The sequence below is a fragment of the Mus pahari genome, chromosome 6 (assembly GCF_900095145.1).
Source record: "Mus pahari chromosome 6, PAHARI_EIJ_v1.1, whole genome shotgun sequence".
Lineage (NCBI taxonomy): Eukaryota > Metazoa > Chordata > Mammalia > Rodentia > Muridae > Mus > Mus pahari.
Window position 1 is genome coordinate 1,645,467 of NC_034595.1, and position 17,234 is coordinate 1,662,700.

Here is a 17,234-nt window from a genome sequence, read left to right on the forward strand (position 1 = left end):
TTCCCTGTCAGAGGCCCTTAATGTTGCCTGCAAAGTCACTTAGCATCTCTGGCTGTGACCACAGAATGGCTCTAGGTCCTAACAGCCTGCAAAGTCAAGTGTCCTCGCCCTCTCTCTGCAAGAACACTGAGATCACTAGTGCCTGAGGAAGAAGGCTAGCGTAGAGTCCCGAGGGTATGGGGTGTGCCCTGGATCCCTGAGACTGACTTTTCCATGAATCAGCACAGGCTTCATACAATGAAGGGAGGTCGTGCTCCCACCAGTGCCCAGGTAACCAAGGGTACGGTGGCCGAGCGATCTGCAGGCTCACTCACCAGGATCGTTCAGCAGCATCACCAGGTCAAAGGCTGTGTACCCGTTTTTGGCTCGAAGAGCCACATCAGCCCCTTGATTTAGTAGATACTTGACAATTTCTTTATTTCTGGGGAGCAAAGAGGCAGGCAGTTAGGATCCCTATTCTGATTTGGGTATTGATCACCCTACAGCTCACATGCAAATGCTTGTTCACAGGAAGGTGCTGTGGCCCACTAGAGGTAGGGCCTACTGGTCATTGTGGATGTGACTCCCGAAAGGGGGTGGGGGTAGGCCTCTGGCTTTGCCTCCTAGATTAAGCACTTTCTTGGACACTTGCTCTCTGCCTAGGCCTGGATCCTCTCGCCAGAGGCTGGAAGTCTTAGGACTGCTCCATCTTGAACAACAACCTGGAGACCTATGAGTCAGAATAATTTTTTTCTTTATAAATTAACTGCCTTGGCATTTTGTTAGGAGTGACACAAATCTGGCTAATCCAGCAAGTGACAGGGAAAGTGTGGCTATGTTCCCGGACAAAGAGCCTGCCAACGTTAACAGGAGCACACGGTCTTCCAGTGTTTAAGCGGGACAGCCAATTACGCCCCATCACTCAGCAGGTCAGGGACAAATGTGCTTTCTATCAGTCCTAATGTTCCTCCCTAACGAAAATAAAAACCAGGGCCTCTACCCCAAAAGTGCTCAGCCACCACACGTACCTCTCTGTGGACAGGACCTTCCTTTCAGAACTTTCTAGCAGGGTCAAGGATCTGAGGTTCATCAGATAAGATAACTAATGCCGGAGTGTGATATGGCCAGCTGAACCAGACAAGAGGAGAACCCCTAAGGGGAGCCAGAACATTTAGCGGCTATAAGATGACCCCAGAGGGGCCTGCAGAAGGGTGACAGCCCACCTGGCTGGGATGATCACATGACTTTAAAGGGGAAGGTCAAGATGAATGTCAGAGTCTAAGGTGATATTTGTGGCTATTGCTCATACTGTGGAGGGGATGCTTAATGGAGGTCTCTGAACTGCCCTGTGAAAACGCCAAATGAACCAGTCACGGTTACACTGGAAATAAATGAGAAATGATCTTTCTGCCTATGATGCACCTGCTGTGTGGGTTTACACAGCCATGGGGAAACTCCAGGGCAAGGTAGCAATTGCCCCGGATAGAGACAGAGGCTGGCTGAACGAACCCCGCATCCATTCTATCTTTTTGCAGGTCTTGATGTCCTCACAGCCCCAGGCTGGCTATGGGTTGCACCTTGAGTCAGAAACCCCATCACCAGCCAGAGCACTCGCTAGGCCTCATGTGGAGGGAGTGGGAGCCACGGACCCGTGGTAGGTGGCCTGCATGAGGGCCGTCCAGCCGTGCACGCTGTCCTGCCTGTCCATGTCTGCGTGCCTCTCCACCAGAAGCTGTACCAGGGGCAAGTGCCCCGTGACAGCAGCCAGCATCAGTGGGGTCGCCCCGTCCCCGTTGGCCAGGTTCACGTGGTTGGGGTCTTCGTCAGCAATCTCCTTCACCAGCTGGAAGTCTCCTACAAACGGCAGGAGTCCAGTGACACACGGGTGACACACAGCCCCTGGCCCCACAAGGTCATTTAGTCAGTTGTCTCTCACTCTGCCTCTGCTGTGGTCATGGGGGCCACTACTCAGATCCCTGTATCTGTGACAGCCAGAGACCAGCATATGAACAAACACAAGTGCTACCTGTGTCCCAGAACGTAGGGAGAGTGAGGAAGGGACACAGGCCTGAAGAGGGAAATACAGGCTTAGAGGGTAAGCAGGAATCTGGGAGGGCTGCCTGAAGGTGGTGTCTATAGCAAGAGGGAACCCTGGAGCTTGGGAGATGGATCAGTAGGTAAAAGTGCTACCCATGTAAGCTTGAGGACTTGAGTTTGAATCTCCAGACCCCACACAAAAGACAGACATGGCATGTAGCACGACTGTCTGTAATTTCAGAGCTCCTAGGAGACAAAAGAATACCAGCAGTTTGCAGTGGCCAGGCGTATGAAGCAGAACATTCTGGAAAACCTTCTCAGTGTGGAAGGTAAGAAAGGAAGGTGAACAATGGTGAGGCCAAGCTCTGACCTCCGCAGGATGGCATGCCACGCCGGCGCCTCGCTCTCTCATACACATGCACGCACACACACGCACACACACACACACACATCCACACACACACATGCACACACATGCACACACACGCACACACACACATGCACACACACACACACACGCACACACACACATCCACACATGCACACACACACACACATCCACACATACATGCACACACACACATGCATGCACACACACACATGCACACATGCACACACACACACATACACATACACACGCATACACGTGCGTGCACACACACACAGAAACTCTGAGCTAAAGAGCCCTCTGACATAGCAAAACTGGGGCTCATAGAAAGAGCCAGGCACATCTAGCTGGTGGGACAGTACGGACCGGGGAAAGTGTTCTAGTGTGTTCTAGAATATTCTAGAGTCTGTGGGTAGAAGACTCTAATAAATTACAGGCCTCCAGGGCCCACCCTTCCCTGGTGAGAGTGAATTATAACATCATAAAAGTTAAGAAATTACTTTTAAATAAAAGCAAACAAGAAAACTGCATTTCTTTATCAGATTCCTTGTACCCATGAATTAGTGTGGGAATCGGGCTGGAAGGCGGGGCTTGGGCTCTTCAACATCCAGAAAGCCCCTTGGAGCACTTACCCATCTTCAGGGCGTGGAAAATATCTGGTCGCCTCTTCTCCTCATCTGGATAAACAGAGATTTCCAGAATTAACGCAGGAGAAGTTTTACAGACCTCTAAAGCCACATCGGGTCAGAGCACAGGCTAGCTTTCTAAAGGGAAAGTCCTTATAGTCATGGGGCAGAAGCTCAGAGCAGGGGACTATGTGACAGCCTTTCTGGGCAGCTGTCACCGCAGGGTTTTGAAAACACTGCAAATTGTGGGGTGTAGTTACCTAGGTTAATAAGAAAAAAAGTATGGTCTTGGAAAAAGTTCATTCTGTAAGAATTTGAAAAAGAAACTGTTTAACTTCTAAAATCTAACTACAATTAACCAAGTACAAGGTCAGAGAGCCCTGTGACACTGGATCCCTGGGCTGTCCCCCCCACCCCCGAAAAGCCAACAGCACCTTTTCTTTCTTCACAGGCACTTGAGTGGGGTGCCCTGCCAGTCTGTGGACAACTGTCTAGCCAACCGTCCATCAGACACATTCACACTGGGCTCTGACCCTTGGCCTGGTGCTGCGACTCCCTGTCCACCAATGCAAGCCCCTCCTCCCACATCCATGCGGCACCAGGCCCAGCAGTCATCCACGGACAGGAAACAGGCATTCCCTAAAGCCAGTGAGCAAGCTGAGCAGCACAGGCGGGACTCCTGCACCTTCCTGAACTCCATGAGGGACACTCATGGCTCTGGGCTGGCTGGGAGGAGCAGTGAGCCTGAGCCCCACGTGAGCCAGAACGCACGTTTCTGCACCGGCTGTCCCACTGACATCAGCATCTGTGCCACGGAGTTGTCCCAAGGAGCAGCAGGTGGCGTAGGAAGGAGGTGCTTCAGAAACGTGGAGCCTATCAGGGTACCAGTGTGCTAACTGGCCTTCAGCAGCCATCCCAGCAAAGCTGCAAAATGGAGTGACTCCGTGACTCTCAGTATCATGTACAGCAAGGGCCACAGAAGAACAGGGCTAATTCTGCCTGTGAAATATCAACACATGGCGCCATATCGTAGTCACCGAAAAAGCACCTCTGGGAGCTGGAGAGATGTCCAGCAGTTAAGAGCACTGGCCACTCTCCCAGAAGTCCCAGGTTTGATGACCAGTACCCACATGGTGACTCATTGCAGGGGCTCTAGTGCCCTCTTCTGGCCTCCTGGAGCACCAGGCTCACATGCAGAATACAGACATTCATATAGGCAACATATAAAATAAAACCTGTAAAAATGTAAGTGCCTTCAAATTCCTTACGAGCTCCATTTGCTGGGGCCCGGGTTTTTTGAGGGACAGGAATGTCACCAATCTTACTGCTGGATGCTAAGCAGCCACCTGATACGATGAGTCACTGACAGTCCGGCCTGGCTCTTGATGTTTGGGCTGATAATCCGCACTGCCAGGCTGGGCTTTTCTTTACTCTGGGGTTCAGTGGTGTTGTCCAGGGACTCCACCACGTCCCAAGGAGAGGAAACCTGACCCAACCTCTGCACAGCACAAGACAGAAGGATGTCACAGTCACCAGGCAGCTTTGGTTGGGCCGAGAAAGAACACAGAGAGGCCAAGGTCTTGTGTGGGTGGATTTCCTGCATTTCCAGGGAAGAACAGTGTGTGTGTGTGTGTGTGTGTGTGTGTGTGTCTGTACTGTTGATGACTTAAGGACCTTCACGGCTGTAGTGGCGCCCCCTGGTGGTCAAAGCACTAGCAGGACTTCTGAGATCCCTGCCCTTTCACAATGCCAGGCACAGCCAGTCTGGCTCCCTTCACCTCGTTCTTATCTGCTGCTCTCACTCACGGCACAGACCTCTCCCACAGGGTCATTTATTTCCTACTCATAACCTGCCTTCCCCTACCGAGGCCACTGTCCCCCAGGGTGGGGGGGATCTGGCTCTCGACTGTATGCTGGCACGTGTCAAGTGCTTTGAAGGGCGCCTGGACCATAGCAGGCATTCCACAAATGCTAGCAGAGGAACTGAACTTCCACTGTTGGGAGCTGTGCACCTGACACAGGGACAGGCACTTCAAAGTACAACTGTCACAAGAGCCTGGCAAGAGAAATGCATCTATACTTTGTGAAACCTGATACTAGGGTTCCCAGGAAGCCAACGCCTTCAGCGGTCACGTGGCCCACCCTGAGTGGGCAAAGAGAAGCTCAAGCCGGGTCTGGCGGAGTCAGCACTTGTCACCCACTTTGCTGGGTGCCCAGGCTGTGTGTGACACTGTTGAGCAGAGGTTCCGAAATGCAATGTGCTGTGTGACTGCTTCTCTAAGAACAACCCTAAAAACAGCAGCGAACAAACACGAGACAGCCAAGAAAACTCAGACTCGGAAGGAAACCGCTCCACACTTACTACGCGTGAACTGATCCCCAGGGGCTGGTGGCCAGCACCTTCCAGAACAGGGGCTACAAACCTAGGCTTGGGACCAACCCGTCCCAAGTTTGTCTCTGCACTCAGCACAAGGCCACACTCACTCACTTACATTCTAAATGTGGCTGCTCTCACTCTAACAAGGGCCAATAATCACTGCTCAGCGCCTACATGCCAGGAAGCCTAAATCTTCATTACCTGGCCGATTACAGAGAAAACTTTGCTGGCCTCTGTTCTAGAGGGATCCTCGGACCACTTACATCAGAGTCAGCTGAGGGAGGAAGGTCAGGTAGAGAGAAAAGGCCTCATTGTACAAGTTAACAGGCTCTACCCCCCCCCCCCCCCCCCCGAGTACCTGGTCATGTTGGGAAATGTGTAAGGCCTGTGTGTAACCGGCATTCATGGGTACTGTGTAGCTCAAAGCTCATGGCCTGCCTGTCAAGACTCCTTCTGCACACTTTTTTAGTTTTGCAAACCTTGGCTTGTGCAACCTAAACAATCCTCTCTGTAAGGCCACACCAGGGACCAGGGTGTTGGGGGGGGGTGGCTTTGGGGGAGGTGGTGGGGGATGGGAGTGGTGGGGGATGGGAGGGGGGGGGGAGGCAGTAGCAGGGGAAGGGGTTGGCCCGACCTGTTTTCGGCCTGACGGTGGTCAGTGGGTCCAGGTAGTCAGCTAGATCCCTGTACTTGCGGTCAAGGGCAACCTCGAAGGCGGTCTTCTCCAGCACGCCGAGGTGGTCAGGGTTGGCTCCCTTCTCCACCAGCTGCTGCACCACACTCAGCTTCCCAAGGAGGGCTGCCAGCATCAGAGGGCTCCAGCCCACAGTCCGGGCTGTGTGGTTGGGGTCCGCACCCCACTCCATCAGCAGGCGTACCACAGCCTCGTGCCCATGCTGAACGGCGGCCATCAGGGCTGTGATGCCCAGCAGTTCATCCCCGCTGCCTCCCGTTGTTGGTGCCTCTCCAGAAGGGGTGTGATGGTCCACAATGGCTCCTGCCTCTAGCAGCAGCTTTACCACACCCAGGTGGCCACCCCGAGAAGCCACGGTGAGCACGCTGGCACCCAGCCGATTCTGAGCGTTGACATCAGCTCCGTGATCTAAAAGGAGGTGTGCCACGCTCACATGCCCACACCTGCCGGGAAGATGGGGGTTGGTGACACTGAACAGAAAATGTTGACAAGCAAACAGTTCTGATGACCCTCACTAATGTCAGCTACTGCAGGCACAGGGGCTGTTCAGAAGGGATGACCTCAGCCTGGTGTGGAGAGCCATCAAGGAAAACTCCTAACACAGGCTTCAAGTCACCACACATGTGTTCACACACGTACCCACAGACATGCAAACATGCATATGTGTGTACACACACACACGGAAAACGAATGGACACGGTAGTGCACATGCATAATCCCAGCAGTGGAGGCGTGAAAACAAGTGGGTCGATGTAACATGCCCGCCTGCTCTCCGTGCTCCAGGCCCATGAGAGGCTGTCAAGAAACCAAGGTGGTGTCTGCAGAGACGGCTCAGCAGTCAGGAACACTCGCTGCTCTTGCAGAGGACCTGGGTATAATTCCCAGTACCTACATGGGGGCTTACAACCATCCACACTTTTAGCTCCAGGGTATTTGAAGCTGTCTTCCGAACTCAGGGGGTACCAGACATACACGTGCACAGACATGCAGGCAAAACAGCATACACATGAAACAAAAGAAAATAATCTAAATTTTAAAAACATACACACACACACACACACACACACACACACACTGAGGTCCGATCCATCTGCCTATACCACTCTGCCCCCCACATCTGAGTTTTCTGTACTCTGAGTTACGGCCTGCTAAGCTGTCCCTGCTGGTGCTCTGATCCCCTCATATTCCCTTTGTGGTGATTCATGTCTACCCTCCATGTCTACCCTCCTCAGCCCCCACCATCGCCAGCACATCTCTGTGGCAGCTGCCCTGGGCAAAAGGACTTTGCACCTCCACGGAGTCCTACTGCCACCTGCTGGCAGGAATGTTTACTGCAGGTGACTATGGACCTGATATAGTCTGGTCCTTCTCAAAAAAGAAGCTCCAGCTAAGGCTGTATTGGGGCCCAAAGAAGACAGGCAGGCTCTGGCCAACCCCCTGCCTCCGGGGGAGGACAGATGCTGCTTCCCAGTGGGCACACTTATGTTTTAAGGTGTGAGGTCTCTGAACGAAGAGTGTCCAAGCTAGAGAAGGTTCGTCCTGGCTAAGGGGACACAAAGACAAGCCCAGGGAAGGGGTTGTCAGAAGACCACAGTGCAGTGGTTGGGTTTGGCCCTCCTTTGTGGAAGTGCTTCAGCGAAAGTTCGGGGCTTCCTCCCCTGAAGGGGGCAGGGCCAGGACTGAACTCTGGTCTGAGGCTGCAGCTGAATATAAAATACCTTCTGGGCTGTGAACCTTGACACACCAGGCTGCCTCCTGCGGTGTGCAGATGAGAACCTGGTGACCTGGCCCCCAGCCCAGGGCAGGATGGGGGCCTCTTCTCCGGAGCAGAGAGGTGGGTGAGGAAACACAGTCCCATGCAGAAATTGCAAACTCACGCCCCCTCCCACCCCTATCCCGTCCTGTCTCCTTCCCTGCTGTCTGTCCTCCAGGCAGTCCCCACACCTAAATTTCCGGGTCCCTCCCACCTGCCCAGAGCTAGGAGGGCTGCCTACATCGCTGACATTTCCCAGCCCCTCCCTGCCCCTCCCTGCCCTCCTCGAACTCCATCATGAGCCTCCATCATAAGCGTAGCTCACACGGTCCTGCCAAGCAGGGTGCTGAGCCTCTGCACTGCTCAGGGCCCGCTCCCATCTCGCCAACTCTGAGCAGTTTCCTGGGCTCCCATCTGAGGACTCCCAAGTCGGCAGCTTCTCTCTGTCTAAACCTGAGCCCTCTTTCAAAAACTGTTTCTTGCCTACCTGATTGTAACTAAGGACAGGGTTAGGGGACTTCCCTGGCCACTAGCACAGGAGATGGCCCGTGTTAGGGTTCAATATATTCCTTCTGTCTCATGAACTGATAAATGAATGCACTGCATTGTTGACGACAGGGAAGGGGAGGTCTGAGACAGAAGGCAACCAGGGGCCACTGCAGTAGAGTTAAAAGCTCCCACCGGTTCTGGGAGCACAAAACAAACTCTAGCGTAATCGCCAGCTGCAGATTACAAGGTACTTTCAGATTCTTATCTCGTTTGAAATCCGGAGATGTACACAGTGCCTCCCACCTCACAGATAAGGAGGCAGCCAAGTGGAGCACAGAGCAATTAATCTCAATTTGAAAGTGACAGGACCCAAACCAGCCCCAAAAATTTCAAATCGCAGCCCCTCCAGCCTGCCCGGTTCCCATAGGGGGAAGCAAGGGGACTGAATTTGCGCAGAAATGCTGAATTTTGTAATGTTTTCTGAACTCCCAGGTAGCCCTAGAGAGCATTCAATTAGGCTGAAAAATATAAAATGATCCAACGGCGCCCTAGATAATTTTGCGTGTGTTCATTTTCTAATAGGTAATTACTGGAAACGGGGCTGCTGGGGGCTGCTGAGCAGGTGCTGAAGCTGACAATTAATTTCAGCAATTAACACCTGTGCTTTAAGAGCTGGCACACGATCTTGCCACTCAGAGCACCTGGCATGAGTGGGGTAAAGACAGAAGTGGGTGAAAGGTAAACGGGCCAAGATGTGGCTAGACAACCGGGCCATGCTGTCCCCTGCTCAGAGTCACCACCAGTGCCGGAGGGGAGTTGTCAGCTGCTGGATTCACAGCTCTCGGGCCATCCATCAGCCTGTGAATCTGACTGTGTCACTCAGCTCGCCTTGTGGCTGTGGACAGGTTACATAGCTTACATACTCTGTACCTCAATTCCTTGTCTCTGAGGAGGGGGTCAACAATGATACATACTTCTGAAGGTTTTGGGTGGACTGAAGGAGTGAATCCATTTAAAGCAGTAAGCATGGTGCTGGACACAAAATGGGTGCTCAAGAAATGCCACTGTTAGCCGGACCCGACGATGCGGGCAGGACTGATGTAGGGCAATTAGACCTGCCTGAGCTACATGGTTCAAGGACAGCCTGGGCAGTTCAGTGAGACTCTGCCTTAAGCGCTGAGGTGGTAACTCTGTGATAGCATGCTTGCCTGCCAAGTACAGGCCCTGAGTTCATTCCCACTCCTGGAGAGGGGGAAGAAAAGAATAATCTATTTTTGCAAATAGGAACTACAGTTCTACTAAAACCATAGGAAGCTACTGTCTCCGAGTGCTGGCACAGCATCTCTTTGGCTTGCCTCATGGACGGATGTTGGAACATACAAGATGATAAACATGAGTCCACTTAGGCAGGCACAATGGGTATCTGGAGCTCTGTCCAAGGCTTCTGAGAGGAGCACAAGAAAGGAGAGTGGCCATGCACAGGCCACCCTGACTTGAGGGACCGAGGGACCAAGGGACCAAGGGACCCACAAATTGACCCTCAAGGAAGTCTCCCTACACTGACCCTGAGCCTCCACCTGGACCAGGCAGCAGACAGCCCAGAGCATCTCAACTCCAGCGCAGTAGAGTCTCCTGTGAGGAGACTTAAAAAGTGTCCAGGCCCTGGCGAACAGGCCAGTGTGAGTTCTAATTGTCTCTTCACAGAGGTGCCTTCTACCTTGGTCTGGTAGAACAGTAAGGTGTGTGTTGTACTAATACTCTCAGAACAGCACTTGTTGGGGCCAGAGAGCTGGCTCTGCAGTGAGAGCACAGGCCGCTCTTCCAGAGGCTCCAGGCTCAGTTCCCAGCACCTAGCTGGCTGCTGACAACTGCCTGTAAATCCACTTCCAAGGGCTCTCATGCCCTCCCTCCTCTTGCTTCTGAGGGCACCAGGCATGCATGACACGCAGACAGTGGTGCAGGTAAAACACCCACCCTGATGAAATGGTAATTAGAAAGCAGCTCATGGCAAACTGAAGCACAAAAGACAGCCCAAAACATCTCAGCTACAAAGTGTCAAAGCTGGACCAACGGAAGGACTCTAACAGACCCAGGCACGTGGGGTTTGCCTTCCATCCTTCTCTCTCTTTCTTGCTAAGCCATTACATCACTCACATTCCAAATGCTAGTCACCAAGGTCCGTTAGCTCATTTGCCTACTTCCCTGTGCCTGACCAAGATACCAAGTTTCAACTATTAAAATGCCCAGGTCTAGCAATCAAAACTCATTATTTAGCTATACCGACTAATCTGTCCAATCAGGACTTACCAGCTAACTCACCCTAACACAGATTTCCCCTTAAAAACCACTCCTGTGGGGCTGGAGAGATGGCTCAGCAGTTAAGAGCACTGGCTGCTCTTCCAGAGGTCCTGAGTTCAATTCCCAGCAACAACATGGTGGCTCACAACCACCTGTAATGGGATCCGATGCCCTCTTCTGGTGTGTCTGAAGACAGCGACAGTGTACTCACATATATAAAATAAATTATTTTTTTAAAAATCCTGCCTGCAAAGACACCTGCTGCTGTCTTTGCCAGATTCTGAAGCAGCATCCCCACCCCTATCCTCTGGGCTGACTTCAAGGTCCTTTCACCAACATTGATAAAGAAAGTCCTTTGAAAATGTTAAACTGTTAATTAACCATCACGGTTAGGTTAAGTACCCTGCCAATCGAGATAAACAGGAGTTGATGGGTGTGATGACGCACACCCAGATCCCAGCACTGGGGAGGTAGAGGAGGTTCTCAAGTTCAGAACCAGCCTGATCCACATTAAGGCAATACTAATCAGACATGATGATGATGATGATGATGATGATGATGATGATGATGACGAAGGAGGAAGAAGATGAGGAGGAAGAGGTAGAAGGGGAAGAGGAAATAATAATAATAATCAGATGATGTGGACAATTCTGCAGAACTTGGTAAACAGCAAAAAATAGGTGACAGGGGTTGGTGGCACTGGGACAAGCAAGTGCTGCAATCCATGACAAGCAAAGCTTTCAGCAAATACCCAGGGCTTGCAAGGCCTCTATGGTGTGTGGGTCTTGGAGAGAAGGTGTACACCTGGGCCTCTCAAATGTACAAAGTCATTCCGGGCCTCTTTCTCACGCCCCTTCCTGTCCCCTACGTCTCTCCTCAGCTTCCCAGTCACGGCCTTCAGAAAGGTAACCCCAGGAACTCCATGCGGAGAGACATCCCAGGGAGTCTTAGGTATAGCCAGGGTTGGGTGCACAGCGAGCCAGCCTGCTTCAAGTGGAGAGGGCTTTCCCGGTATGGTGAGACCAGAGACCATGGCCACATCAAGGAAGGCTTCCTGGAAGAAGCTAAGCTTGAGAGAAGAGGAGCTTTGCTGAGAGCAGAAGAGGAGAACTCAGGCTAAGGGTTCTGTGGAGAGACTCCCTGCTAAAACACATTCTGACGTCTAAATCTCAGGGCCTCGCCTGTAAGGTGGAGAAGATAATTTTGGTTCAGCTTTTTAAAAAAAAAAAAAAGTACAAAGTGATGCAGAGAAGGCCCAGATGAAATCCAGGCCTGAGCCTAAGAGAGCAGGACGGATGTACTGACGGGTGTGGACAGACAGAAGTGTCATCCTAAGACTAGGGCAGCCGCTGGTGACAGGCACAGCCAAGCATTCGTTCCAGAAAGGTCTGGAAGCTCTTCAAGGAGGCGGGGGCAAGGGTATACCTGGAGGAGAGGAGTATGGTGGGAGACAAGGATGGGGGATGGAAGGGAGACGGGGGGGGGGCATTCTGGGGATATCACAAGCCAATGGGGGGGGGGTACTAGACAGGAGAAGGTTCACCTGGAGGAAGAGAGGATACTGCCCCTAAGGGGAAAGGGACCTAGCAAAAAGGTTTTAAGGTCACCTCTGCTGCCCTGGCAATCTCCACTGGTACCACCTGCTATGTGACTGAAAGCCAAGCTCACTCTCAGGACTGTCCCTCTGGGGCTAGAGAGATGGCTCAGCAGTTAAGAGTACCTGCTGCTCTCAAAGAGATGCCAGGTTTGGTTTCTACCATCTGTGTCTGTACCTCCAGTTTAAGGATACCCACCGCCCTCTTCTGGCTTCCCTCAGGCACCAGGCTCACATGTGGTGCACATATACACAGGCACTCATACACATAAAATAAAAACAAATCTTTAAAAAAAAAAACCAAAAAACTCAAAAACAAACATTGTCTCTTCTCTTGGTTTTTACAGCTCAGTACATTTATACGCCCCAGTCAGAAATCTAGAGGTGGATTTTGCTGCCTCTCCCAAACTCTTTGCAGGGTCACACAACCACAAGGATCAACTTCAGGTTGATCCAGGCCACTAATTGTCTCTTCCTTGGCTGCTGTCAGTCCTAGCCAGCTTTCCTGACTCTGGCCTATCTCCCTGCCCATTCTCACAAGTGCTGAATGTAACTTATCCGAAACAAAAGTCTGTTCCGGTCACTGTGCCTTCCACACTCCTGATCATCCTTAGATTGTTGGCTTCTGTTCAGCCCAATCAGGCACCTACTTTCTTCCCTCCACTACCAGCCCCTTCTGGGTCGCAGCATCCTCCCAGTTGCCCAGCCACTTATCATCACTATGTGTCTGCAGTGTGCTTGCTCCCCCACCCCACCCCACCCCCGCCCCCCCCCCCCCCCCCCCCCCCCGTCCTGGATAACTCTTACAAATCCTTGGGTCTTAACACCTCATTTCTACTAAAAATTGCCTCTATTCCTCCAAATGGGTCAGCTACTACCGCCAGACCTTCCAGATCAAGAGTGCTACTTTATTTACCCGCCCCACTCCTATCCCCAAAGTGGGGACTTAGCTGGATCTATCCCCCCAACCCCCAAAAGCCAGGGTGAGTAGACAGGTTCTTAGGAGACCCTTGATGCAAAACGGAATGAATGAACGTCTAGAAGATGCACTCCGCAGCCTCCACACTGTTCAAAAGCCAAAGTTTCTAACATCCCTAATCTTGTGTTTCTGAAACCTCCCTTTTATTTCCATCATACAGATGACCAAAAAGCAAAGCTCCAAGTCTACCATTCGCACTCTCACGAGTCCCGGACTCTCTCCTTCCCGGTCCCCGTTCACCTGGCCGCCTGCATGAGCGCGCTCCAGCCATAGTGGTTGCGGCTGTTGACCGAGGCTCCGCGGCGCAGCAGGAACCTCACGAGTGGCTCGTGGCCACCGGCCGCCGCCAGCTGCAGCGCCGAGTTGCCCGCCTCATCCGAGCAGTCCACCGGCACCGGCGCCCCGGCCTCCGCTGCACGGACCGCCTCGGGCCCTGCCGGCTCCGCTCCCGCCTCGGGCCCCGCGACCGGCTCCGCGCCTGGCTCCAGCAGGCGCCGCGCCGTGTCGGTGTCACCCTGCTCGCAGGCGCGGAGCAGCAGCTGCAGGCCCGGGGCCAGCGCGCCTTCGCCCATCGCTGGCCGCCCGCTCCGCGCCGCCGCCCGCTCCCACCCCGGGGCCGCGCGCGCGCCCGCCCGCCCGCCGTCCGCAGGCCCGCCCCCTGGGTGCGCGCGCGCCTCCGGGGCCGCGCCTGCTGGGTACGCGCGCGCAGGACCCGCCTCCCCGCTTGGAGGGTGGGCCTGTGACTGTGCGGTCACTCTTCAGTCTTCCTGTTCGTTCGACCTCTGGGCCTAGCTTAGAACTCATCCCCGCGTCTCTACCGACCCCAGACCGCCCCGCACTTCACTAGCGCTTCCTAAACAGTCGCGGGACGAATGGGTCAGTTCCGTCGTTTGCCGGAGCAGCCCTGCAGTGCTGCGTTCTTCATCTGTGCCAGGCTACCAGCCCCACTGTCTCTTGTCTTTGACGGGGGTCACCACTACCGCAGTAACTTACATGTTACAGATGGAGATTTTTCTAGCCACACCCCAGACCCACTGTCAGAAACTCAGTCAGTGTGGGATCAGCAACCGTTCTGGTCCCAAGCCCTCCTGTATATACACAAAAAGTAGGAACCACCGACTGGTCCCCAGGGCAGTCCTGGTAGCCACCCTGGAGGTTCAGATGATTATTCCAATCTACAGTAGACGAGTGACCGGGAAGGTTGTATGTTGCCATAGTCTACACAGACCTGTGGGCGCTGCAGTGGCTAGGACTCAGGTCTTCTGACATCAAGTGCATCTCTCTTTCCGGACTCAACAAGTATGTATTGGATGCCTGTTAGTGCCAGGCACAGCTCTTGGTGCTGAGAACGTTTGCAAGATAGCATCTCTGCCTTCTAGGATTTGACCCACCCATACAGGCTATAAAGATATGCTGTGGAAATAAACTTGGCTGCTGAATGGTAGTGAGTACTGTTGACACAGTAAACGGAACATGAATCCAAGCAAAATCGGGTAGAAGGTGGGGCATTGTTTCATAATTGAGCCAACAAGAGAATTACTGAAAATGTAACATTTGCAAAAACCTTAAGGAAGAGAGTAAGCCATTGGGGACATTTGGGGGAAAAGAAACTAATTAAGCAGAAAGCCAGAAAAAGGTTGTAAGGAGCAGACCTGGGCACAAGCAGTTCACAGTGTACGTGTCCTCACAGCATGGACACTTCCACAGGAAGAGACAACTGGTTCCCCTAGATGGTTAATGGTGCCCCCCAAACCCAGCAAGAAGCCAGACAGACAGTTAGGCAAGCCGGGTGTGGTGGCGCACACCTTTGATCCCAGCACTTGGGAGCAGAGGCAGGCAGATTTCTGAGTTCGAGGCCAACCTGGTTTACAGAGTGAGTCCCAGGACAGCCAGGACTACACAGAGAAACCCTGTCACGAAAAAAACCAAAACCAAACAAACAAACAAAAGAACATACAGTTAGGCAAGACTATTACATACCAAGTGCCAACAGTGTATCATGATAATAGCATAACTGTTAGGTCTGGGCAGGCATGAGTCATGGGTGCAGGTCAGAGAGGATGAGGGTGAGGAATCAGGGCTGGAAGATGAAAAAATACCATATATGAAGATGTGAAAATATCTTGAAGGTTTTTAGGGCTTGGGTTGCAAAAGACTTCAGTGCCCCCACTACAGACTGTGGAGTTTATTCTGTGAGTGGGAAGCCTAGAAAAGTGTTTGGGCAAGTCAGTCAGTCAAGGGCTAGAGCTTTTGGGCAAGTCGGTCAAGGGCTAGAGCTAACCACTCCTGACCTGCTTCCACATCCAACCCAAATTACTGCAGTAGGGTTGCCGTGGGAGACAACCACCTTTGGAATTTCTAAGAAAGCCATTTATTTCCTAGGAGATCGGAATAAATTGCACCTCTTTCTTATTTTCTTTCTTGTCTCTTATATTTCCACTAACTATTGTTTCATTATGACAGCAATACAAAAGTAAACGATAAGGCTAAGCTCATTGATACATTCCTAGAATCCCAGAACTTGAGAGACACAGAAAGGATGATCATGAGTTCAAGGTCAGCCTGAGTTACTAAGATCTTGTCTCCAAAAACAAATAGGGCTGGGAAACCTCTCTGCAGATCCTCATCACCCGTGTTAAAGCTGGGGGCGTGGTACATGTGTGTAAACAGAGCATTTGGGACTAAGAATTGGATTGACAGGCAGATCCCTGAAGCTCATCTGCTGTCCGTTTCAGTCTAACCAGTGAGCTCCAGGTTTGCTGAGAGACAGATTCTCAATAAGTAAGGTGGAAAGAGATCAAGGAAGGCGACTGACGTTGCCCTCTGGTCTCCATGGGCACATGTCCCTACACAAATGAGTACATGATATTTTAAAAATAAACAAATAATAGTAATAATTGAATAATAATCAACTCCAACAGTATGTAAAAATGAAAGGCAAAAGGGAAGAGGCCCTTGCCCTCCTTCTTTGCGTTTCTAGGGCTATTCGCCACAGAGCTCTATCTGTCTTAGCAGGAGTGTGTGGTGGCTGTCCATATCATGGTCAACTAAGAGGGATTAACAGATTCAGGTCACCTTCAGAAGCCTGGCGCTGTGGGCTGGGAAGATGGCTCAGTTGGTAAAGTGCTCTCTGCTCAAACAGGAGGACCTGAATTTGGATTCCCAGCACCCACATACAAAGCTGGGTGAGGCAGTGCACAATTGAATCCCAGTGCTAAACAGTAGAGACATGAGCCGGGCGGGGGCGGTGGGGTGCTTGCTGGCCATTGGTGAGCTTCTGTTTCAGTGTGAGACCCTGTCTCAGAAAGATAAAGTGGAGCGGCTCCTGAGATGGTTCAGTAGCTAACTATACCTGTTGCCAAGCCTAATGACCTGAGTTCAAGCCCTGGGACCCACATAGTGGAAGGACAGAACCAATTACTGAAAGTGTCCCCTGGCTTCCACATTTGTACTATGGCACGCACAGCCACACACACAATAAATTAATATGTCAGGTACAGTGGTGCATGCCTTTAACCCCAGCATTGGGGAAGCAGAGGCAGACAGATCTCTATGAATTTGAGGCCAGCATGGTCTGCATAGTGAGCTCTGGGCCAGCCAAGGCTATATAGTGAGTCCTTTTCTCAAAAACAAAATGGAATAACAACAACAATAATAATAAATATAATTTAAAATAAACAAATAAAGTGGAAAGCTGTGTAGGAAGATATTCAACATTGACCTCTAGCTATCACCCACATATAGTACATGCCCATAATTATAGCACATAGTACATATACAGCACACACACACACACATACACACACACAATACACACACACACACACACACACATATACACACACACATGAGCAAAAGAAAAACACCAGCCCATAGCTGGTTATGGTTGTGCATGCTTATAATTTCAGTCCTGGAGTGACAGAGGAAGAATAATGGGGAGTTCAAGGTCATCATTAGCTATATAGAAACTCTGTGGCCACAGGTCTGCAGCAACCTTAAATACACTGGGAGACGTATACT

The 17,234-nt window shown here is 51.8% G+C and overlaps 1 protein-coding gene across 7 annotated transcripts in view; it reads right to left on the reverse strand.

Moving 5' to 3' along the window:
• Anks6 (ankyrin repeat and sterile alpha motif domain containing 6) overlaps positions 1-13,804 on the reverse strand; it is a 47,819-nt gene extending 34,015 nt beyond the window's left edge. For all 7 annotated transcript variants that reach the window (XR_003844081.1, XM_029540140.1, XM_029540141.1 and 4 more), the window contains exons 1-5: positions 13,455-13,804; positions 6,042-6,544; positions 3,037-3,081; positions 1,629-1,833; positions 315-421 (exon numbers count right to left, since the gene is read on the reverse strand). Coding sequence is in view for 6 of the 7 variants with exons in the window: in XM_029540140.1 (XP_029396000.1) it covers positions 315-421; positions 1,629-1,833; positions 3,037-3,081; positions 6,042-6,544; positions 13,455-13,786 (1,192 nt within the window). In the remaining variant the exon portion in view is untranslated. The remainder of the gene's footprint in view (positions 1-314; positions 422-1,628; positions 1,834-3,036; positions 3,082-6,041; positions 6,545-13,454) is intronic.
• Positions 13,805-17,234: the final 3,430 nt, after the last annotated feature.